Here is a 25,955-nt window from a genome sequence, read left to right as displayed (position 1 = left end):
GCCTTTGAAATTCGTAAATAATCCAGAAGTGACCTCAACTGAGTTTTTCCAGGTGTTTCTCCACTGCAGATCCAGCGTGCCCTATAACAAATAAGTCCAGGAACTAGGACTAGGTCACAGACTTTTAAGAAGGAAAAGTAAAATTTGCTGTGAGATTTAAATAGGAACCTAAAATTTGAAAGCAACTCTGTTTCTCTTCCCACTTAGGACAAGTTACTGCATTAACCACATTCTTGCAACCTCCCTGAGCATATCTTGCTTTCAGAACACAGCACATCTCATTAACATCTGAAACCTTCCATTAGAAATTAATACAGCTTTTTCTACAGAAAAATGCAGATTCCTCTGCCTGGTACCAGGTCACACAGCATAACATAGTAAGCTTGAATGCCAGTGATCCTCCATACCTCCAGACAGTGACTCCAATGACAGACAGGACTCCAAGGAAGGAAGGGAAAAACAGTAGGAACATGAAGGATGTTGTCATTTGAGCAGTTCTCCAGACTTTGCGAGGGGGTTGGCAATTCATCATCAGACTGACCTTTACAGAGATGAAAGGTAAACGGACTCTTGGAATGGTGTTACCGGTGCCACTTCAACTTGGTTTAAGTCAATCTCACTGAAATTGCTGGTGGCAAGTGCTGGAATAGCATCTATCAAAAGTTTCCAAGAAATTCTTTTATATTAATTTGATAGATACACTGTAGTTTTGGAAAACTCCAAGAATCTTTAAATAGTAAGAGGCAAAATGAGGTTCTGAAAGGTTCTTCAGGACTTTATTGTAGTTTCCTTTTGTAGCACACCCAAACCCAGAGTTCAGGGAAGTCTGAATCAATTTTCCTAGCTATAGCTTTGTTCTTCTACATTATACACTACAAACTGTTCTATGACCCACCAACCAGTCATACTACTGAGACAAAGAATTTTGAAAAGAAATTTCCACCATGATCTTCAGCTGAATCACCCTGCTTACACTCAGATAACTTGGGCAGGGGTGTTGCTGGGGGATGCGTGGGAAGCCGAAGTCACAGCCACAAGCTGAGTGACTATGCTGACATATGCACTTGTACACCTTTAATTCCCCAGCCTTTAATTTTACTCGTTTATTCTCTCCCCTCTCTATCTGTCCTCTTAATCCCTCTATAACTCCTACACACACACCCAGCCCTCAAGTTTCACAGGTTTGCAATTCAAGGGTGTGCATCTAAATTGTGTTCCTTTAAAGCAAACTCCACAGCCCAGAACGCAATCAACAAAACTGCTCCCCTAAATGCAAAACTCCACAAGCCTCCAGACAAAACTGCACTTTAACACAAAAAATTCTGCCCAGATTTCAAACGGTGTTAGTTTATGGTGATTACATATAAAGTTTGTTACCTTTTTCACATAAAATACTATAGAAAATGATATCATCTGAATACCAGGCAGCAGAGGTGAGAAGAGGATACCGATCCTACAAGAAAGGATTTGTAAGAGTTGTAAGTTACAGCTTCACTATTCACTCACAGCTCTCAGTGCACTGAAAGCCAAAAATATCACACTAACTTCGTATACAGTTAGTATTTGGTTATTTGGAAATGTAATTATATTAACACTGACCCTGTAATAGTAAGTCAGCCTTTAAAAACGTGCAACTTCAAACATACATGTACACATCTGCAAAACTCTCTTAGAATTGCAGTAACTCATTCTTAGAAATAAGGTATCTTTTCCAGGGTTTAATATTGAGACTATTTCAACAGGAACACCATTCCCGTGGGGAAGTAAACAAAACCCTGGGATGTTCCTTTTACAGGTTTCTCCCAGACCAGGTAGCCACAGGGTAAACTATTGACTAAAGTTATTGTTATTAACTGCATAATTACAAAGAGAACTGGCAAGTCACAATCCTTACAAAAGTACTTAATGTGTCATCTCTCCCAGGCGTTTATCCTGTTCTTTTTCCCATGATAGGAAACACTCAGAAGTGTCAGAATAAGAATGTCCCATGGTTCTTCAAATTGCAAACGAAGTTTTGGCTGTAAATTTAACACTTACCAGGTCAAAGTCTGTGCATAGATCAAATCTAAAACATTTCGTCCAATATCAAATTCTGGCAGCCCCAGGCTCACACAGACCGTCGTTCCAATAATTCTGGGGAGGGGGAAAAAATCCCAACCAAAACCAAACCACAGCACATTAGAATTTCTTAAGTGATAAAAGCCTTTGTATAAATCTTTACAAATGACCTCCTGAGTACAAGCATCAATGACAAATTATTTAGGGCCTGCATTAACCACACGTCATGCAAAGCAGCCACAGCTTGTTGAATAGACAGCACATCAGAACTGAAACAGAATTTGAGAATTTGGCACAAGCAGATTCCCATAGCACACAAAGCAGCATTGAAATAAGACCCAAGATATTTTTAATGCAACTAAAAAAAAATAAATATGTTTAACTATATCAAAAAAGTGTGTTTATTCTTCAACAGTAGAAATGGCAAGCTCCCTCAGCACAAAACTGTAACAGCTTTTCAGTTTCTGGGTCCTGAGAATTTTCAGCCTCAACCAAAATACTGAATATTGTAGATTGATACTCTTAATATATCCTAGAGTATATCCCACTTCAAACTAACCGAGGTTGCAAGTAGTTGAGACATACACAGGTAACCAAGTACTCAGAGGATTGCTAAGGAGACCAAACAATTCCTTTTTATCACCTCATTTTTCCTGAGCTGGGGAGATACAGTTTCTGCTTCTTGTAGTAAGAACAATAAAGATTTTGGTCTTGAATATATAAAATATCCCATCTCGCCTTGAATACAGGTCTTGGTACCACCTTTTCAGCTGCATCATCAACAGCATTTCAGGGGGGTTCTCTGAATATATACAAATAAATGTGAGCAACTGTATTTCTAATCTTTCACAGCTGTAAGTCTGGTGCTTTTGCACAACTTAGCAGAGGACATTCATCACAGCTGACACTGCAGTTTCAGTAGTGACTGCTGGGAGGCGGTTTCCTATCTGAACAGAACCAGAACAGAAAGAGGGTTAAAGTGCACTGGAAAGAGCTGTGGAGGGAAAGTCTCCAAGGGCTTCTCAATGTTGTTTTGTGTTAATTGAATATGAAGTCCTGCCTTGTAAGCCAATCTCATTCACATCATGGGCAAAAAGCAAACAATGGATCTCCTGCACAAGTATAGCCAGGAACCCTAAATGCTCTGTAGAGCTGGCAAGCACTGAAATACTCGACTGCCGTAAGTCATAAATAACATTTGGCAATAGGAAGGTACACACAGCGGATGTCAAAAGTAAGGACTTTTGGCTTACATGTGTAGCTGTATTCATATTCAGTTAAAAATACTTTCTCACCATGCTGCAGAGTCTACGCTACATCCTTAATAATACTGATTAAAATAACATTTTAAGCTTGTGTGCACTCTGTAGAGTGACATAACTAAGAGGAAAAAAGTTACAGGGGGACATACCAAGGAAAATCAGCAGCGTGCCTCTGCAGGTGCAGAAAAGGTTCTGCTTGAGACACTTGGGTTTTTGTTACCCTATTCAGGAGATCCACAGGAGTACAATGTGGCTCCCCCCCTGCCTGTGCTTCCATCTCCAAAGGAAAAAAGGACACATTGGGAGAGCAGGGTGGTAGACACTCTGACCTCCTAAGGAGGAGCTGCAATATACACAAGCCATGTACCCAGAGACTAGACCAAGCCTGGTAAAGAAAACCAAGGAAGCTTCAGTGGTGCCACAGCCATGCTTCTGTTGGACTGCTTTTCCCACACTGGAAAAAAAGACCATGTCTTTGGTGTCTTTGCTTAGTGAATAAAAACAAGATTTAAAAAGTAGCACTCACCTTCGTAAAAACTCTCCAAAGAAAGAGCCAAGCAAACAAAATGCAAAGTCAACTAGAACAAGACGATAGATATCTTGGCCAACCAAGGTTTCCCAGCACTTTAAGAAGTAGAAGGAAAAAAAAAAAAAAAAGAATATGTATCTAGAAACCAAAAATCATGTGATTCTAACATTGCTCCCAAATGCCTGAGCATCAGAAACGTGGGCTACAGATCAAGGATTTGCTAACAGCCTGACTAATTATAGTTGACCTCTCATTGAGCAATGCTGCAAACCAGCTGAAACCCAAGTTGGGTGATTAATTTTCTCCTACAGTTCACTTCTTTAAAGATGGCAATACTTAAAAAAAAAAAGAAACCACAACTTTGGGGTGGCAAATTCAGCTTTCCAAGACACTATATGGACTTGACTTTGCTGGAGCAAGGTTCTTATCAAAGTGGTTCCTAACCTGGCATTGTCAGTGAAAGATCTGTACTTTTGAGACTTTACCTGTGACTCCGATGTAGCCACAATGTTAAGCCAGTAGTAGCACAGTATTCCAACAATCGATATTTTCAGGATGATATTTCTAAAAAGAAAAAGTAACAGTAACTGCACTGATAAACTCACTGAAGGGAATGATGGCAGGGTGACTGTTGGTTACACTTCATTACCTCTTCTTAGAACAACAATAGCACTGCAGAGTGCCAAGACTAACAGGAACTCTCCTCAGAGCTGGGGTGCAGCATTATTCTATTGTCCTGGCAGAAGGGGAGCTGGACATGACAACCTTGGCACAAGCCTCAGCTACACAGGCTGCGGGTTGGGTGGGTAGGCTCTACAGGGGAGGAAGGTCTGAGGGGCACCAGGGGTTACATGGTGTTAATGCCAGGCATCTGTATCAAAGTAAGACCTCCCTCACTCCTCTCTCCCCTTCCTTTCCCTGGGAGGCCAATGGCCCCTGGGGCCATGCAGGGAAGCTACAAACAAAACCAATCCCAGAGGCACAGTGTGCCTAATTGAGAGGGAAACCATACCCCATTCTCATGCAGAGATGTAACACTCCAGAAGACTCACAGAAGACAAATTAAACATGGAGGGAAGAGTGTACAGAAACCTTTGGAGAAGGTGAATTCTCCTCCATAACTCCCTACTGCCCGATACACCATCTAGACACAGGTTATTGTCAAAGAGTCAGACAACTCCAGGCAAAAAGCACAGAGGGGGTAGCAATAAATACCTGGTAATAGCGATGTATATCTGGTATCCAGGAGTCTGAAATCTCTCCAGGTGTCCAAGCCACGAGTAGAAGAACGGGATGAATGCGTTGAGGAGAGATGCAACAACAGGTAGCACCAACATGGCAGCTTGGCCCTCTAGGTCATTTTTATGCCCTTTCACAAACAGCTTGGGGTGGGGCAGGGAAGAAAAAATAAAAAATCAACCGAACAACCCTAACTCAGAACCTTAATCAAAATGCTGCCTCAGGTTGCGTCCACAAGGAAGACACCTGGCACACCTCCCCTGTATGTTCCCATCATGTTTTATGGGCCCATGTCCAGCAGCACAGTGACCCCCTTCCCCTTCCCCCACATTACACAGGATCAGGGGTGGGAGCCCCAGCTTAAATGCAGCTCCCAGGCAAAGGAGGGGCAGGCCTGGCTGAGGCTTCTTCTCGCTGTTTCTTTCAAGGTCACCAGCTGCACTATCCCTGCAGTACCCTTGAGCCCAGGCAAGCAGCTGCTGGGGTGAGAGGGAGAGACTTCCTCAGACTCCTCAGGTCCTATGCTCTTGCCACAGCCCCCCGTGGTGCAAGCCTTTGCAAACCAGCTTTTTAGGTACAGCAGAATTTGTGTTTGCGTTAGCAGAAACAACAGGTATGCTTTCCTACAGTCCTAGTAGTGAACAGATCACTGCTTGCACTCATTGTAAGATATCCATGTGGAAAAACAGATCTCAAAAAAAGAGACTGCAAAATCTGTCCTTACCTTTAAGTTATTAATGGAAAGGAAGTAAACACCAGCACAAGCAGCTACTGCTGTTCCCAGGGAAGCAACCCAAGAAACAAGATGAATAACAATACGCTCAACTCTCTCTGTTACAGAAAAATATAGAACTTCTTGGTTTACTTCAGTGAGGCCTTCCTGCAAGGAAACAATTCTTAATGATAAATTCCTTGGTCAGCATAAAGCAAAACTTGTTTCAAGTAACTACTTGACAGACTGAATGGAAGATTAATTCTCTAGAAGATGGGCAGAGTAATACCCTGGGAACATTTAATGGACAACTTTGCGTTCTATCCTCAAAGTCTTTTCTCTTGACAGTAACACTTTATTTCACAGATAATATTACAAGCCTGCCTTTGGTTTATAAAATGGTTAAATAGTAGGAAGGAAACACAGCATAAATGCTCTGTTTGGCAAAGATTTAATAGTCACAGAGATTCACTCATTCAGTAGAACAGAAGCACACAAATATTTACGTATAGCTTAAAGAGAAAAGAAAAACAAGTAGCTAAGCCAACTCCAGGAGTTCAAACCAAATCAAACTTAACAGACAGTTAGCCTTGAGTTTACTAGGAACAGGACTAGCTAACTAACTCCTTGAGTCACTCTGCCAGAGACCTGTATGTACATACACAAATAAGTCTCTGACAGAGTGACTCAGACATGCTAGTTTTGTACCTTTATACCTTTTCATACCTCCGGTGTGTTTTGTACCTTTATTTGTGTGCTGAGATTCTTTTGTTTCAGCTTCACGGCTTTTTCATTAGTTATATTGAAGTCCCAAGTGCAGAGAAGTTTGCTAGCATTTCCAGAGTATGTCTGAGGGTTAATGAAGTTCCTGCAGAAGGATTTTGCCATGCTGCAATGAAAATTAAATTTGTGAGATGCATAATGGGGAAATAGATCAAGTTATACAGCAGGGCAAGAAGGGAGATTTGTCAGTTTTTCTATCATGTCCCAAGGCTACTGGACCTATGTCATAAAACCATTTAGGTTGGAAAAGACCTTTGAGATCATCAAGTCCAACCTTTAACCCAGGACCGCCAAGTCCATATGTCAGAGCATATCACATAAGACAACATGGAAAATAAACTTAATTGTAAGAAACAACTCTCACATTTCCTTCTGCTACTTGTCGCTGCCAATCTTTACATCTGGAAGGTCACATCAATACCAGAAGATAAGTGGGATCATGTTATTCATCAGTTTGAACTGGGATTCTCTGCATGTCCCCTACTATTTTGCAGCTATTCTTCATTTTTCTAATAGAGGTTTGATTTCTAAAGACTGTATTTTGAGCAGAAACTTCTATTTAAACTCTAAACCGGGTAATAAGGACTTACAGAAACATACTCGGGTAATTATTACTGCCAATTATTGACAGGGTGGGGGTCTTTGATGTTGTTGTTCTGTTCCCCCTCCCCCCCTCAATATAAGTGAAGTAAGAATATATTGTTATTTTACCTGAACAATAAGATAAGAAAACAGATGACAAAATATATTCCAACAGTGAAAATATAGGCCAGCTGCATGTTGTAAGGTGGACCGTTCTCTATTTTACTTATTGTAGCATTGGTATAAAAGCCGTAGTACAGTACTGTTTGTTGAAAATAACCCTGAAAAGATAGCAAATATTCTGAATGACGTGCATATCACCTGTATATGGTGGAAAGTATCATCATCTGAAGTCAAATTAATAGAAGTGAGAGCTGTCCCATTCCCTACTGTGAAATCACAGGTGTGATTAAATTTCTAAATATCAGGCTCTTTGTTTTCCTTCTATCAGCTCAAATCTTTCAGTTTTGAGAGCTTCTAGAGATATATAAATTACTTTCATTCTTGGTAAGATTCATGTGGGATGGTCACGAGCATTCAACACCTTTGCAGAATTTGATCTTGTCTGAAAATTCCTGAAGAACGAAACGCTTAACTGCTTCTTTCTTAGGAACAAAGTTCTGTACTGACAAATTGTATCAACTATGAAGGAAACGGGAAGGAAGCATATGGCATTCAACATTAGCTACTACATTACAGCTGAACCCCTGCAATGGTGACTGCACTTTGCAAAGTTAAACAGCACTACAAAACACAGCACTTTAAAAGCAATTTTAGAAAGAAAAGGCTGACACCTTTCCACTTTAAAAAGATCTCAACTAAGCATTAGTAAGAGCAGAATTTTGTTTATTAACTAGAGAAATCCTTTAACAACAATAAAATTGACAGACTTTTTTACAGCAAAGCCGGAAAACAAAAGTGAAAAAATGAGTAAGTCATCTTCTCAGATCACTTCGTTGCTGAATACTAGTAGAGTTAAAATCTTCCTGTTTAAAAACAGCCTGGGACTTTATTCCCTGAATATAAAGATCTCCACACAACAAAAAGATCCTCCTGTTTCCAGGCCACACTGAGTTCAGTGGGTTGCCGCAGAAAGATCTGTGTGCTCCTTGGAAGAATAAAGCTTTGGAAAGGAGCAAAATTCACAGGATCACATATGGAAATCTGCACTGTATTTTCAGAGGAAAATTAACATGGGAAAAATGTTCTGCTGAAGACTACTGTGGCTATCTCTGGAATACCTGGCTTCCTTTGTGTTTCTTCTACTGTGTTCTGAAAGTGATGAAAGCCTTGAAATACTGCTGAACACAGCAATCACTGAGCGAGACAAACGCATCGGAATGAGTTCCATTCATCTCACTCTGAGCCAACGTTTGTTGCAGCTTCTTTTTCAAATACATACTAAATATTGTTTCAAGTGACATAAAAATCTAGTTCCACCTCTTAATAATAAATACTTTTTACTCTATCGTGAGTTTCTAAAGCAGATCTGCTGCATACAGTACTAACACAAATGTCTTGTTACATACTTACAGCTCCAGTGAAGAGCTCCAGACCCGTGAAGGAAAGGTTATTTGGTTCTGCTGCAAAAAACTGAGGAATTGTGATGAAACTGAAGTTTATGAGGAATGAGAACATGTTGAAAGTTAGCAGCCACTTCAAGAAAATAAAATAAGAAAGAACACTTGTTCCAAACTTGGCACCAATGATCTTCAGAGTCTTGTGCCATAACTGCAGTAAGTGAGAATATTCTGACAAGCTATTTCCAAATCGCCGAAACAACTGAAGTACAAAAAAGGAGAGAGACATGAATCTCAGCGAGCAGTCTTAAACACGACTCAAATTCACACAGTAAAGCCTCACATTTTTTTACATTTCCATGTTGGTAGTAAGAACAGACTTCCCCCACTACATGCACCATAAGATGCTTAACTGGTATTCCTAAGTGCTACCATAATGCAAGTCATTATTAAGGAACACTGCAGCAATTAATTAGTTCTTTGGTAGGTAACATAAAGCAACATACCAGATACCTGTGGAGACACCAATAACATTACAGCTAAAGTGGTTTACTGTACTGTGACTGACAGAAGCTTCTGACACTTACCACTGCTGTTCCCTGCAGACACTGTGTACAGCGGGAAAGCCGAGTACTGTGGTGCCTTGTCTTTTTTGTTATTTCTTTAAGAACTTTATTTCTGCGGAAAAGCAGGGCAAGGGGTGACAAGCATTATAGTATGGGTTGTCATTAAAACCAGAAGCCAAAGAAGATGCTGCAAATACAGTTTCACACATGTGCACATGAACAGAGTTAATAAAACATGGAGATGTTCTGCTGGTTCTTTTTCTATCAGCTGATACCATGGCTGTTTTCCATGCTATGACAGCATGTTCTAACCTCTCCACTCACTCACTCTGGGAACAAAATTTAAACATATTCTGCGAGGAGACAAAAGGGTGGTTGAGACCATGTGGTCTCTTCTCCATTTTCAATGGCCAACATCCAAGTTTCCTTTGAAAAGAAATTGCAAGTCATCATTCATAATCAAATCTCAAGGCCTTGACATTCTGTTTTATATTACCATGGAAGATTCCTCTCATCCAGAGAAAGGACAATGAACCATCTTTAAATTATTTTCCCTTGCAAGATGTTAACTTTTAAAAAGTATATTTAAAAGTACTTTCAGTTCTTTCAAAGTGACAAACCAAAGCCAAGCAGATGGCAAACACCCATACTTGATAGCTAGATGTTGAAAGTATACTGTTTGTAACACTAAACAGATAAAATCTTATTTTTACCTGATCTCTCTCTTTTTTTTCATGGTTTCTGGCATCTTCTGAATTGCTTTAATCCTTTCACTGGTGGACATACTTGCAAGATTTCCAACTAAATCTTTCTCTGCATAAAACACATGAAAAATCTAAATGTTGGCATAATAATACAGTAATTCTTATACAACATTTGAAATGGATATAACAACATTCTGCATTTTCACTGCTACCAATGTGTGGCAAGTTCCAAGACTTAGTAATACTCCCCAGAATATCCTCAGCTCCATCAGTACTCCAATACGGATGTAAGTAAGTAGTACAATACTGAAAGTTAAAAAATGAACTATCACTTGTCTGATGGTTGTTTAATGTTCATACAAAAGCTGCAATATAAAGGAAAACAAAATACTGGCAAACTCCAAGATTCTGGTCTATTGCTTGATCTGTTTGATAGTTACATTTCTATCATGCTACACATTGACTTGAAAGCTAAACCCTTATTTATTCTGCAATTTTTGTTCATGTTAGTGCCCAAACTTAGCACTACCTATGAAACCAACAGAATTGTGTTACTTGATAATCAGGCTGCTTCCGCATAGTTGGAATTTGATGCTAATTCCAGACAGTGGCTGAAAACAATCCATTAGCTGGTCAAACAAATTCTAATAGAGAGTTTAGCTTTTCTTTCTATAATTTAACACATATTCACACTGCTCTGTGCTTCATTTGTCATGGGATTTTAGTGTGCTAGCTGAATATAAAAGATTAATCACTAGCATTAACACAAAACCAAGTTGTTCCCATAACCACAGAAAGACTGTACATGCAATTCTGTTGATAAACCAAGAACAGTATCACCCACACCATCCTTGTGCAAGATGCTATCTAATATTAAACCACTTATCTAAAGTCCTACCTTCTCTGCAAACTGGATCCATTTCAAACGGGCTGGAAGAAGTCACGGAGATCTCATCAGATGGTCTTCTGTTGTGTCTCTGAATAAAGCCTAAATAACGTGCACTGTTTAGTAAGCCCAGATACTCCTGACAAACTGACTTAAGACATTCAAAATTCTCTTTCACAGAAACTAATTAAAAGTATACCACTCAATCTCACTACCTGCATGCAAGCATATAGTCCCCCACTCATTTCTGTCCTGGTCATGCTGGATAATGGCATGCCATTTTTCAGAACCATGCTGGAAAAGAGGTACTGAGCCCAGTCTTCAGCCGTCATGGAAAACTGTGTCATCTAACCCATTCATGAATACATATCTTGATCATTCAAGACCTTCTTCCTGGAAGACAGGTCCTTTCTTTAAAAATCCTTCCACTGATTTCAGAATCACACTCAACCATGCTAAGTTATATGTACCAGACTCCCATTTCTCTGGGGACAAATTGCAACTGTTCTCTCAACCTTCTTTCATCCAATTATTCAAACACAAGTGACTATGTTCCTCAAATGCATCTGCCTTGCAGCTATGAAGCAGATGAGTTTAGCCACAGCTTTCCTTGTCCCACGTTCTCAGTAAGCTGATGGCCAGTCTGTGCAACATTACATCCCCCTTTTGAGCTCAACCCTCTGGTGTGGAAGGCCGCAGCTGACTGATGAGCCTGCAGGCTCCTTCACCATATTTACTATTCAGATCCAATGGTTCCCTGATATGCTAGTGTCATTTCCACTTTGAACCAGCCTCCTTTGTAGCAACTAAAAAGAATCGGAAAAACATCTGTGCCTCCTTGTGGAGGCGCTTCTTGAACTTTCGGCACCCAGACATTTATTCTCTAGTTGACTGTGTTAGAAATGCACCCTCTCCTTCCTATCAGGCATTAAAAACCATGCATGATAGCTAATGTTTGGAAAGGTCCTACTTTTACGGGCACTATGGGGTGCAGCATTTCCAGGTACCAATAAAATCATTGCTTTTTGATACGAATACAGGATTTTGCCAAATCAGATCTTAACTTAAAGACCATATTCTTAAAGATTGAAAAGAGAGGGAAAAACCCCAAGAATCCCTCACTTTAGGGGCACAGAGAGATCGTTCTTTCAATGCGTCTATGTAACAATTCCAGAAAAGAACTCTTTAATTACATTCCAGAAGCAGCAGACTGGAACTGGACTGATTGTAACAGAAAAATTACACGATATAGGAAGAACAGTTCCTACCCAGAACATAAAAAATAAGCTACTATGCTAGCCTAAAACAGAACCCTGATTATACTATTTCAGACCTCCTGTATTTTAGTGAATATAAATCTCTAATTATTATTGTAGTCTAGAATTTACACTGACACAACATAGTGAAAAATTCACTAGACAGTATCAAAAATGCGTCCTATCCTCCCCTTATTTCCTCCTGCAATGAGTCTTCTCAGCTAACTGTGTAAGTTTGTTTTATGTTGTCGCACTTATAGGGAGTTTGGATTAAAATGGGTATGCATTATATCTTTCATTGCTCAAGAAACAAAGATCATCACCTTCGGAAAGATACTGAAAAACTCAGCTACAGTGATACAGGACAGTAAAAGAGAATTCATGTTTCCTTTTATTAGGGGAAGATCTTAATACCTGAACCAGAAGGTTTTAAAATATTTATTATTTTATGGAGTGTGAGACTGACAAGCAATATTCTCATGCACCACAATCCTTATGTCTTACCTTCTGACACATTGGAAAACCCGTGGGGATAGGGGCGGTCCAGCAGATGGAAGGTAGAAGGTAGGCTGTATGCCAGTTCCGGCTCAGGCTCAAAGGAAAAATTATCTGTTGAAGTGAATCAGAATTATAAAGTTGTATACTGCTTACTTACACACACGGAATATCAGTCCTATTGACCAAGTACAGCTCTACTGCAAACACAGCAATACATCCCACCAACAAAACTCCTACATCTCACTCCAGTGTACACCCTAGTACCCAAGGACTTACACAGTCCATACAAGTCAGTATTTACTGATCTGTTAATACAACAGACAATCCATGGATCTGTTAATATAACATCAGAAATACTTCCAGGAAAAAAATTCCAAAAACCAAAAAAAACCCCACACAACTCCACCGCTGCCACAATGTACAAATATATACAGAGTTGAGCCTTCCAGAGCTGCAGCACTCCCTTGGGGCAGAGTAAGCCACTATTTATTCCAGTGCTTCTGTAAGCTGTTCATACAAGAAATTACATACCCGTGGAATTTTCATACTGACTTCTGCTTAAGACATTAACTCTTGGTAAATCTCTGCTGTATTCAGAGCCATGTCTCATGGAGGTCATTGGTATGGCCACAGGGTAATTCTGTCCTCTTCCGCTGTGTTCTCCATACGAACCGTGTAGTGAGGAATCATAAGAGGTTTGGTGAGAGGACAGATTCTTTTGAGAACTCCTCCTGTGTGAGCAACAAAAAGGAAAACTCCAAGTACCTCAAACACTCTCAATAGGTATCCTTAATAAATTGTTACCTATTATCATAAAATTTGAGTACATTATAAAAACAAACCGATACTGAGAGGAATTTGTATTTATAACTCCAATATCATAATTCTGATTTGGTCATCAACTGAATTAGACTAAAACTTTTTGCCACCTGAAGTTAGCTTGGACCCTACCTAAACAAGAATAACTGCTTGGAAAATGAGGACATCCAAGGTTACAGCGGCACACTGTGAAAATTACTACAACTAAAAATATCCATGACATTATGCCATAAATCCTAAAACACATTTAACTGACAAATTCATCTAAAACATAAAAAGCAAACATGCCATTTGTCTTAAATGTTGTCTTCCTGTAACAACTTTAAAAATGTATGCCTGAGAATGCAAGCATAAAGGAAGGATTAAAAGAATTCTACAAATTAAAACTCTGGACAAAAAGTTTATCCTGCATATAAATAGAGAATTTAATTTCTTACGGCACAGTAACAACAGCAAAATCAAATAAACCCACCTTCTATCAATTTCCAGTGTCTCTGAGAAGTGGTAGTCTGGATTTTCAAAGGCTTCATTGTAATGGTAAGACATGACAAGTCCTTGGTTTGAAGGATGAAACCTTCCTTATTTTTGTCTCTGCTGCTTCATTAATATGTTCATAGGAAGAATGATTACAGGCCTAATTACAAAACAGATGCATGTACATACAAAATGAAAAGAAAGGAACCTCATTTTAGCATCTTAGAAGATTTTGCCACCCTGCTAACAAATAACATGAAACAATATAAATCAGAAACTTAGTGCTAATTACTACCACAAAATTGGGTCCACCAGAAGTTGCAGGCAAAACAGGAACTAACATTTCTGTATAGTAAGCTCTCTACAAAACTAAGGAATTGAGGTGCCACATGAAGTTTTCCCCAACACTAACAGTGAAGCCAGGCTTCAGAAGCATGTTGAAACACTGAGAAGAAGAAAGTTCTCTTTCCTCCTCATACAGGAAAAGCCAAATATACAAATTTTCTCCCAAGTACTACATTTCCAGAATTGAAGAGGAGCTAAACTCTGCCCACTTCCTTACTAGCAGGGGCATCTTTAAGCCTTAGTTGGCTTACAAGGGACCCACTGGACCACTGTTGCATACAGCTGATATTAATAATGAGGGCTCTTCTAATGACTTAATATCTTGAACCTGTAAATAGGTTTGGGTTTAGCTTTATTTCTCACAGAGTGCTCCATTTCAGTCTTAAGCAAACCAGACTTGGTTGGAGTTTAACAAATGGAAGTCCAGGTAAGTCAGTGAAAAGAGAACCTTGTATTAGAAAAACTGATTCCAAATTAAACAGGCAGTTCTTGCACTTAATCAAAAGTCACAGTCAAAATTTAAAAGCAAGCCATTTTCAGCGTTTGTTCTTAAAGGCACCATGCCAAGTTTGATCAGCTGCCACTCTATTCAACAACAGGGAAAGAAAAAAAGAAACAATAAAGACACACCTGGCAAAATCCATCAGACCCTGCTCCACTCCTACAAAAGCAGAGCTGAATCTCATTTAATAGTACAGCCTTAACCAACTTTTCTCTCTGCAGTGGTTTTTATTTGTGATTAAAGGAAGAACCACATGAAGAAAAGTATCTTCAAAATGGATAACTGTACAGTATCTAGTTTCTCCTCATTTTGCCAGAAGAAGCTCTTAAATCACTATTGTGTCATTTACACACCAAAAGATCTTGGAAGACAGTCTAAAATCTTACAGTGTGACATACAGTTGTAAAACCCTGCCCAGGTTTTGCATGCTGACTTGCAAAGAGATCTGCATATAAACACAGGTGGTTGGTTGAATTCAAAGTCCTACATTTTAATCAGACCATTGTCTACACATTCATTATAGCACAATGAAGCATGCTATGAGGGCTACGTTTTCAGGAAACACTGGGTAGAAAAGCATACCAGGCAATTTGAATACATGGTGCATCGCCCACCTCTTCTGTAAACAGTGGAATGTGATTACTGCCAACAAGAAACTAAACACAGCCTTCCCTAGGTGAAACTTGCATTTCTTCAGGCAACAGTTTCACATTTGCAGAGACACAGTGAGATTCTCATGTATTCACAAAAGTTAACTAGCACAGCCTCCCCCCCTTACCTCCAAAGAAGATCAATAAACACCCCTGGAATCTAAGGCTCTTACACAAGTCATGCAAAGTTTAAATCTCCTGAGAGGTACGTTTTCTGTGACAGAAACCACTTAGCTCTTGATCATTCAAGAACTAGCTTAGAATATATCAGAAGTTTTATACAAACTCTTGAGGACGTAGTACATTCTGTCCTTATACTCCGTTAAAAAGCATGGAAAACAATTCTTGAAAAAAGATAATCATGGTCTTCTGCAAAGGGTTGCTTGGAAAACTGAATTTCCCCCCATAACAGTATTTTACATTTGAAACTGTAAATGAAAAGCTCAAGAGGAAAAGACTACTTCCTTAGGGGAAGAAAATTCTCAGACAACTCCCTTTGAAGAGTGTGCAAAATTACATTTTTCTGGTTTTTAACTGGTTTTCCAGGAACCAAATTCACTTGGGCTTAGCAACCCAGAAAGTTGGGAGGCCTGCCAGCAAGGCAGCAGGAAAGCTGAGCGCTAATCTAAACAGCTCATCTACTTTCCTGGTCTTCATTCAAACTGTAGAGAGAACAGATATTTTGATGGAAACATATGGATTGTGTAAAATCAGCATTACCCAGAAGCATCAACCAGCTCTACCAACCAATTTGCTAACACGCAACCAACCAGAAGAAACAGATCAGCTTGACTAAAAAATACATCCATCACTTCTTTCTTTTACTCTTTTTAAAGACCTCTAGGAATATCCATAAAGGCTTGCTAAGACACTCAATTAAGCCCAAGACAGACGGTCTATTGGTTCCATCATTATCTACCTTATTTCCTTTCAGACTTAAGATGTGCTTCATGCCAGGATTACCACGAAAATCCACAGGGACATTTACAGACTAACACTAAACCCAGCCATCTGAAGCTACTCTGTTTTTCCTCCACTCCCAGAGTTTTAAGGATTTAAAATAAATTCCCCATGTACACTGAGGCAAATTTAAATCTTTGCATTTTGTTCCTGAAAAAAAATTTAGGTATTTTCCTCTTGGTACCTGACAGCATTAGATCCCAAACCTTGAGGCACGTGACCATAGACAACCCATATGTTTCTAGACTGAGGCTGCGGTCACTCCAAGATGCTATCTGGTACATAAATGTTGTAGGGTGGGATGGAGGTGCATGTGTAAGCATGCAAGCTCAGGGTGTACAGATAGCATGCCAAGGGTGTGCAGGTAGCACACCAATCTACCCACTTCCTCCATCCCAAGCCCAATGATCACGAGAAACTGTTCTTATCAAATCAGAGGCCTACGTTAGAGGTTTGGTTTGGTGGACTGGTAGTTTATAAATTTCTGACCAGTCATAGTTCAGTGGAAAGAACACAAAGCAGGTAACGCTCAAATTAAACCACCTCTTTCTCCTTTTTGACCTATGATGGGATGCAGTAAACCATAGCTCCAGGAAACACTATGACATTTAGACTTAGCTTTCCCTTTTAAAAGTTATTTTCCAGAAGGAAAGGGAAAAAAAGAAAAAAGCTGTAGAACAGGTCATTTGTGAGCAAAAAAAGGAGGAGCTTGACTCATCTTCCCTTTGCAGAGTGGTGTCCGTTTGCTGGATGACATTTTGGATCTCAGCAAACAACTAGACAAATCTTGTGTTCCTCCTCTGGAGAATAGGAGGGTTCAAGATCAGTGAGTTTAATAGTCATCAATATGTAAATAAGTTACAGGATAGGTAGGTAGCAGCTGTTTTCTGCTTAAATCATTCAATACACATTGTAATGATACAGAATAGGAAACTCCAACCAGTACAGACTCATGCTTCTGGATTACTTTCCAGAAAAATAACTGCATTCATGTCACAGACCAACACCCTTGAAAAAATATTCCAGGTTAGTTTCATCGATTCCTGTACAGGTAATTCTCTGATATAGACACTAATCCTCATTTAGAATACAAATCAAACATGAATGTCTCGCTAAGATAGCATTTTGTCCTGGTATCGTGTTTCAGGAAAGCCACGTAGACCTTCAAGTCCTTTATGCATAATCCCTCAGTAAAAAGGATGACATAAAGTAAATGCTACTTACACAAAGCGTGAAGAGGAATGGAAACAGTAAGTTCCAGAACTACATCATAGTTGACTTAATAGTTTTGAATTAAGGGAACAAAACTCATGGAAGAACTGATTCAGAAGGCTGAATGTGCTCTATTTCCATAAAGATCTTTTAGTTTTGTAGGGTACAACTGGACAGGGCTTCACTATTACCTAGATTGTTTTTATTTATGAATTCCTGTCCTGTTCAACGTTCCACACAGCTTCACACTGGAAAAGTCAGATTTCCAGAAGTCAAAAGTGAGTTTGACAGACAGACCAGATTAAAGTAGATTACATGCTGCATCAGCAACTAGGTTCCAGTACTGACCACTGCTCTTCCACTATCTCAATCCCAACAGTTTCAACACTGCAACACACCAGGAAAGCCTCTCAGAAAATCTAAAGATCCTGTGAACTGACACTAATCAAATGCTACACTCAAGAAAACCTGACCTTTAATTGACATATTGGCAATGAAACGAGTGTGAATCACAGAAATCACCTACTTTTTATGCATATTGCAAATGTACCCAGTCTGCACTGACAAACACCAGCTTCTACCATCCTTCCATTGTGTTTTTATTGATGTCAGAAGGGTCAATTAGAGGAGCCACTGTCAACTTTGCTATCTTATACCTTCAGTCAATTTCAGCAATGTGAATTGTGCCTCTGCTACAAATGATCTTCCCAGTGAAAGATGGTATGTGGTAGCACTAAAGACTCATCTACTACTGCATAGGCAAAGGGCAAACAACCAAACTGGGAAGTGAGAGGAGAGAATCACAGCATCCCTACTACAGTTGCAATGCTGCCGTGTCCCTCAACAGCTTGCTGGATCTTGAGCTCACAAAGGAAGGTACTTCCTAGTCCTATAGTGCAACGCTAACTACCAGAATTCAGATCCCATCCTCCCTGTCCCCCCACCCTTCCTGGTGAGAGCAGGGTGCAGAGAGTAGCCAGGCAAGCTGGCAGAAGCCAGCAGAATAGTGAGTGTCTGTCTGACATGGGGGAACAGCCTACTGTCGGACCATCTCTGCCCTCAGCTGGCTGCTCCCATTGCCTCCAGCTACTGCCTCAGCCTAACAAGCTCTGCTCTTTATTCGCTCTTTACCTATTTTTTGTACTTGTTTGCCTTGTCCTTTCAATTTATCATTCCTCTTGTAATTTCCTTCCTCCCTCTCCCCCCCAGTAAAGTAAGACCACAGTATTTTCATCCTGTTCACTTTGTTTGCAAGTTATATCCCTTCTATCACCTGCAGCTGCTTAGGTAAGGCTTTTGGAAGAGGACTACCAACTACTTTGTGCTTGCAGTGTCTCAAACAGGATTCTACTTTTTCACCGGAGCTTAGACACCTTTGTTATAAACGTGTTCCTGAAACATTACAAAAATTGTTACAACACATAGTTAAATTCTGGTGTCCAGTAAAGTGTCATAAAGACGTGGCACACGCTTCAGAGTTTTTGCTTGATGGCAGCAGATGAAAGTTCAGATACTTCATTAATTCTGTGAAATTCATATTATTCTCCCTTATCTACCACACAAATCCCTGCTTCTCCACCCAAAAGGCCCCACAGGATCACAATTTTTATGGACTGAAGTACATATCACAGTGATTACCTAATCTTTTCCCCAGAGACCCCTTCCAGAGCAAGTCTCTTTTTGTTTTCTGCTTTGTTGCTTTTATTTTCTTAACTCTGTCCACAAATTGCAAACTTAATCCATTGGGGAAATTATGAGCAATGGGTAAAGAGGAACAATCATGGATTTATAACTACTAAAATTAGAAATAGGGAACTGAAGAGTAAGAACAGTATACCTGGCAGAGAGAGGAAAGATTTAACAAGAGTAAGAAACCATGAACAGAACTCTGCATTATTTCTTCAACACTTGACAGACATTACCTAGCTCATAGTCTGACCATTAAGGAGAAAAAAAGGCCAAGGCAAGAATCACTTCATATCTGTACAAGTCAGTCTTATGACTAAATTTCCAAACTGCAGACTATCACGTTCCTTGCACATAGCAGGACTAAATCTTGCTTTGCAAGTTTTTTAGGTCTGTCTATTAACCAACATTACCAGCTACTTGTATTTGAAGGAAATGACTGGTTACAAGAAAAAAGGAAGCTGTTTTTGAGTACCTGTTTGGAATTAGATTTCCGCTTTCAGTGGAAAGGCAACCTACCGCATCTCTATTAGAGGCATGAGATACTGTTTACTAGAACAGTTTTAACATTTTATCTTAAAAGAAAGCTTTGTTTATTCTGTACTTGCAATGGATACCTATCCAGTTTAAATGCAACCTTCAAATTATAATTTAATGAGCAATATCAGTTACAGAACTCTCATTCACAAGTTCAATTCAAAAAGCTTATGAAAACTGCACATAGGGTCATATTAATGGGCAGGTTTTAAAGATACACGATGTTGTTGAACTAAAAAAAGGGCATTGTTCTGTTTGCAATTTCTAGCTTAACTTCCTGTTAGGATATTGTCATCTCATTACTATTTGCACAAGCAGCATTTAAGATGACCCTGAGGGAAAACAAAAGCTATTCACAATATACTGGCAAATAAACTAAGCTGCTGGAAAATGGCTGCAAAGAAGCAGTTTTGTCACAGGTTTCTCCTAACTCTTCAAAATTCTTACCTGCAGTTTTCAAACTGTTGGACAAATCATTTCACATAAACTAAATACTTTTTGTTTTCAGACAAAAAGCAGCGACATTAAAATGCAGTGTAACATGTTAGTACGTTAAGGTTCTATTCTACAATGAACATACAGAAGCTATGAACTATACAAATCACAATTGCAGGCTTTTTCACAAAAATGTGAATGAGGACACCACTGTAGACTGCTGGTTCCTGTAATGTCAGCCCATACAGCCATACCATACCATCTCACCACTTTATCGCTTTCATGGCAAGAAGTCCTCCCAACAAGCTTAGTCGGGGGTGGGGGAAGCAAAAACCAACCCAAAACCCAAACTGAAATCAATTGCTTTGGGTGGAGAACTGACACAGGAGCCAGAAACAGATGTCACTTCAACTATACTGCTTAGCACAGCCAGCCTGCTGCCGTCGTCATCCCATGCCAGGGCTATCTGTCATGGGCAGGGACTGACATGGTGCCCACGCTTGAACAATCATACCCTGAACATGGCTCCAGAGCTACCAACTGGCTGCTTCTGCTGTACGGAGCAAGATCAGGCTGCTGTCGCTCCCAGGACCAGCAGAGGAGATCACAGTGACACTAGGTCAGTGGAAGCAGGAGTTGGCACAGCTCCGACTGCAGTACCATGGACTGTTTGCAGGTTTGCTTAGCCAACAGAGCATTACTAAGTGACAGAGACTTAGCAACAAAGTCTTGGATGTAAAGACTTGGCTTTTAGATCTACATTTGATCTTCTGCATAGAAATGTTTCAAGCTTTGTAAGTCAGAGCATAAAGGAAAGTAATGCTGAGACTGAACAAGAAGACAGTAGTATTTAAATAGTAAGCACATGTGTTTTGAGGGAGTGCCAGAATGACTGACCACAAAAAAGATCTGAGATTTTTCTCACCTATTTAACACAAAAGTACTTCTGGCTTCCTGTTTTACCTATCATAACATACAAAACTCACAACTTTACTTGGAAAATACAACGCCCCATTCATCCACTTGCTTGCAGACTCCAACACACAACCTAAAGCAAGGCAAAAGCAGATGTCACACCACAAGCTGGTGATCCCAGCGAGGCTGGTGCAACACCTCACAGACTGAAGCATGACACACTGGCTAAATATATCAGGGAAGGATGTGGCTGTTAACCCCCCCATGGGAACCAACCCTTCCAGCTGAAGGTAGTGGAAGCTCGTGTGACTAACAGGGCAATAAACCTGCGAGGCGCCACGCAGCAGAGCTGATGTGAAGGTCAAGGCAACGCTCTTTGTCGCCGAGTACATCCTTAAGCACGAATGCAGTGCAGCCCTAGCGGTTCTATCACTCTAAACCATCAGCCAGCATTAGTCAACTGCAGTCGCCTGTCAGGCAGTTCGGGTGGCTCCCCCAGGTCAGGTGCATGCAGAAACCACCTGCCAGTCCCGCCGCCGGAAAGCTGGTGCAGACCCTGCTCGGACCCCTGCAAGCTCCAGCCCCCGGCGACCCCGCCACTACTGAAACCGCAGAGCCGCTGCGGCGAGGGTTGCGCGACCCCCGGAGACGCCCGGCCCCTTACCTGCCTGCCGGGAGAGGGCTGCCCGGCCCCGGCTCGCCCGCGCCAGGTGCCTCGGCGTCCGCGGCGGGAGCCCCGGGAACCGGCAGCGGCTCCTCCCGCCGAGCCCTGGTCCCGCCCCGGGGGCCGCCGGGGCCACCCGCTGCGCTCCGCTTCCCCGCCAGCGGGCTGCGAGTGTACCCCACCGGAAGGGGGAGGGGGGGGGGGGGCGCAGAGCTGCTCGTACAGCTCAGAAAGAAAGGAAAACACCACCGCCACGAGTTCCTTTCGTCTTACAGGCCGTAGAACACTTTCCTTTATTTCTACCGGACCTCCAGGATAGTCAGCCTCCTCCGCTCCGCGAATTCAAACGTGCTCTGCTTGTGGCCCGGACTGCAATACCACCACAATAAACGGACTGAAAAACGTTTCTCCCTGACACGTGATGTGTTGTTACCTTTACCCCTGTATTAGTCATCTGTAAAGCAGAGATAAAGAACGATCTTGACCTCACATATTTTTATTTGTATTAAAGGAAGGCTCATTTAGAGGTAAAAAAAATTAGTTCAGGCTAGTACAGGCAGTAATAGTGGCTCCTGGATAGGAAATTTAATACCAGCCCTGTCTTCCTGTACTCTGTTGGGACCAGAAGGAACTTCTTTAGTGTGACACAAAGGTACTGTTTTTTCTTGTCTTCCTCCTCTCCCTACGTCTCCCCTTTTCAAACAGACACGGGCAAAACTGTAGACTGGACAAAGCTACAGCTGAGCACCAGGCAGGGTACAACACAGAGAAGCCAATGAAGAGCTGGGGTGGTGCCTCTTGCAGGAATTTCTGTCCCAAAACAGCTCAGCAGGGATGCCTGCATTACCTTAACTCACTCTGCTGCAGCTGGATGCTGCCAGCTGGACTCGGGGTTACCACAGCACACCCACCACCACACAACAGTCACTGCCAGGCTGGTGCCCAGTGCCCTTCCTGAGGGCTATGCTGTCCTCTGAACAGAGAGGCATCCTCAAACTGAACGTGGGGCCCAACAGCCACCACCGGGACAGGCACAGGTGGAAAGGGAAACAGGGTGAGGACAAGACTGGCTCTACTGTCCCAGATCTGTGGTCTGCCCATTACTTTTTTCCTTTTCGCTAATACTGTACAGAATTACAAAACCTCAACCACTTTTGTGTTAACGTAGCTTGTTACACCATTTTGGCATATCTTACCTCCCCAGAGAAACACACATCTTAAAACTTCCAGCAATTATTCCCAAGTAACTTCTCTGGTCAGTGAGATTAAAAAAACCAAACAAAACCACAAATGAAAATTACCCCTGTCAGCCTCTGAATTAGAAGTGAATTTAACTTGCTAGCCAGTGGGCAATTGATAATAAACCAGTTGGCACCATGTTCAGAAGCTGTGCTGTTGTAATGGCTGAGGATTGCTTTTACCAAATGGCTAGTGCTTTCCCAGCTCCTAAACTCAGTAAAACACATCTATCCTATACCAGACACGTTCAACATAGACTTAAGTGAAGTTTTCTAGTACTACTTTAAGACTACATTTTGCCCAAAGCAACATTCCTGGCATGACTGCAGAGGACTTGTCTGCAGATCTCTTGCACTGATCCAGAAGCTGCCTGCATGCTGCAGAGGCCACAGGGCAAAGCACGGGGGTAGTCAAACACGACATTCCCCCAAAATTAAAACAATCACTCAGAATCTCCCTGAATGTTCAGAAGTGTTTTTGAGCTGTGGCATTTTCAAGAGGAAGAAAAAGTGTCCTGAAACGGATGGTGTAACTAAATGTGACACACAGATCTCCAGCATCATGGGAAACAGTACATGGCACTGGCTTCCATGCTCAGCACAGACTGAAAAACACCGCTTTTGTGAATAAGGTACATTGGACAAATACTGCACAAGATGAACCTACCTGCATGTGACTGGTCAGGCTCTGGCAGAATCATCCATTCTCTCCCTCCTCAGCATGTCTGTCTTTCTGGGATCCATAAAATTCATTGAAACATTTCCAAGTGTCTAAACAGCTTTCTCAACTGCACGACGACAGCAACAAAAAACAACAAAAAGAAAAGAGAGGCTAGAGAATGTTCTCACAAAATTCCTAGGGAAGTCAATCTTGTTTCAATTCCTCCAGTCTTTATTTACACAGGGTCATTAACCCAATACTTTTTCTAGCACACAGAGTTTTGGAAAGAGTTTAATTACTAAACAAGTGTATTACTCACCTACCTTCTTTGTATTCTTAGCAGTAAGAAAAGGAACATAAATAGAAAGCAAAACTGACACCCCAGATGACACCCCTAGAGAATTCTTAAACCATAAGTATTCCTATTTAAGACACAGCTGGCCCTGCTCTACGTTCACAGCCAAACACAAAGACAACCCACGCTTCCTTGGCTTCAAGGAACCAATGGAAGTGGGTACTTGGGCTCTGGTGGTGCAATATGCATGCGTATCCAGCATATGAATTGCACACTTAGCGTAAATGCTGAACAATACTAAATGTTTTTTGAATAATGCAGCCAAGGGGTTTCAATTTCCACCTCCTGAGTTTTCAGGAATGATCAACTGGAAGTTGTTCGAACAATGCTCAGGAAATGTGACACTCAACCCAGAACCAAATTCACCGGTGTAAGCAGGCTTCACTGGGGTGTCCAGCTCTCCTACAAACAAGCCAATCCTGCATGCTCTCCAAGCTGAAATACAGCCCAGCCTTTTGGGAGGGCAGCAGCCAGCCACACATCAGCTTTTGCTATACAAAAAAATCCGACCTGAAAAAAAAAAAAATCATTCTGGAGATCTCTGAAAAGGAGAAGGGAAAAAAGCAAAAGGCTTGAATGCCTGCCTCTTGTACTAGCCTACAGAGTGACTTATCAAAAGATGAGGGCAAATTATAGCTCATTCTTATGGGAAAATAGCTAAAAAAGTTATATTCTAGACCAATCTACCAGTGCAAAGGCAAGAACACTTAAAAGTGGTCTGTTTCTTTTTTTAGTGCAGTTCAGTGCAATAAGGAAGTTCCTGTGCTTTAATTCCACATCTCTGCATTTCACAATTGCCCTTAAGATGTATCTTTCTTCTCTACCAGTCATACATCAAGTTACTGATCATAAACATGTACATTAAATTATTTTGCATACTTACATTTTTATCAATAACATTTTATGGTTTTATTACGAAACCTGATTATCCACACAGATTCTTACTGCTAATAAAGCAGTTAGAAAACCATATGCCTGAGCTGATGCCACTCAAGTGAAAGAAGTCAAGAAACATGCTTATGTCTGATAGGATGCCTTCAGGACCCAGAAAACTAATGACTTATTTTTTAAAGTACTGCAGAAAATGGATGAGGAATGTTCAGAAAAATAAAGTTATTGATTTGCCAGTAGAACACAGTAAGAAATAGCTAGAAATGCCTATCCCCCTCCACATATAATTCTGTTGAAACTACTCAAGTTTTCTTTTTCATCACACATGGTGTTATTTTCATACTAAAGGCAAGAATTATGCCAAGAAATAAGTCTCTCAGGGAAGTTTACTACAACTTAACACAAAAACCCCACCCTCACTGCCGCATGGAGAAGGAGACCCAAGCACCTCCTTCGTTTGCTGCAGTTTATGCTCCGTTTTCACATTCAGGGTAAAATGGTGACATTTCCAGCATGGCCTGTGCCGCCGAGCCCAGTCACTCACAACCAGCTAGGGGGTTTGGGGTCACAAACTAACAGGAGTTGACCAAGTATCAGAGCATGTAAGAAGTTTTTACAGCACCCAACACCACCACAGACATTTAACTAGCAGAAGACATTGAAACAAAGCCTGTTTTTAAGTCAAACATCTGTGAGGCGCCCAGCAATGTGAACACCCCACAGCCCTGAGTGTGGGGGCTTGGGCCTTGCCTCAGCCTGAGGGGAGGGCTGCGGCTGTAATGTTTACACCCCGCAGTGCTTCGCCACGGTATTTTTAAAGCAAGCCCTAGGTAAGAGAAATAAAAAGACTCCAATGTCCCCAAATTGGAACCTTTTCTCTTTAAACGTGCAAGTTCAACGGTACCAGGCAATGCTGCAGAAGGAGGTGTACCAGGACTAACGCCAGGGCTGCTGGTGCAGCAGGGAGAGGCCTAGCACGCCCGCTCCCTCCGCCTCCGCCGCTCCCCTCACTGCGG

General features: G+C 41.1%; 1 protein-coding gene across 6 annotated transcripts in view; it reads right to left on the bottom strand.

The window, feature by feature from the left end:
* Positions 1-25,955, bottom strand: part of TMC5 (transmembrane channel like 5) — a 32,319-nt gene that overhangs the window by 5,218 nt on the left and 1,146 nt on the right. The window contains exons 2-18 of one of the 6 annotated variants that reach the window (XM_056336521.1): positions 23,700-23,820; positions 13,887-14,048; positions 13,127-13,326; positions 12,602-12,706; positions 10,854-10,943; positions 9,965-10,064; positions 9,273-9,363; positions 8,699-8,947; positions 7,295-7,446; positions 6,545-6,689; positions 5,813-5,968; positions 5,065-5,231; positions 4,335-4,413; positions 3,847-3,944; positions 2,038-2,133; positions 1,378-1,453; positions 408-541 (exon numbers count right to left, since the gene is read on the bottom strand). In XM_056336521.1, coding sequence (XP_056192496.1) covers positions 408-541; positions 1,378-1,453; positions 2,038-2,133; positions 3,847-3,944; positions 4,335-4,413; positions 5,065-5,231; positions 5,813-5,968; positions 6,545-6,689; positions 7,295-7,446; positions 8,699-8,947; positions 9,273-9,363; positions 9,965-10,064; positions 10,854-10,943; positions 12,602-12,706; positions 13,127-13,326; positions 13,887-13,960 — 2,012 coding nt within the window. In that variant the 5' untranslated portion in view covers positions 13,961-14,048; positions 23,700-23,820. Of the gene's footprint in view, positions 1-407; positions 542-1,377; positions 1,454-2,037; positions 2,134-3,846; positions 3,945-4,334; positions 4,414-5,064; positions 5,232-5,812; positions 5,969-6,544; positions 6,690-7,294; positions 7,447-8,698; positions 8,948-9,272; positions 9,364-9,964; positions 10,065-10,853; positions 10,944-12,601; positions 12,707-13,126; positions 13,327-13,886; positions 14,049-21,794; positions 22,194-23,699; positions 23,821-25,955 lie in introns of those variants that run through there. The other 5 variants (XM_056336525.1, XM_056336520.1, XM_056336522.1 and 2 more) reach the window with 5 other exon arrangements.

This window comes from Falco biarmicus, chromosome 4 (assembly GCF_023638135.1).
Source record: "Falco biarmicus isolate bFalBia1 chromosome 4, bFalBia1.pri, whole genome shotgun sequence".
Taxonomy (NCBI): domain Eukaryota; kingdom Metazoa; phylum Chordata; class Aves; order Falconiformes; family Falconidae; genus Falco; species Falco biarmicus.
This window is presented reverse-complemented; position numbering and strand designations above follow the sequence as displayed.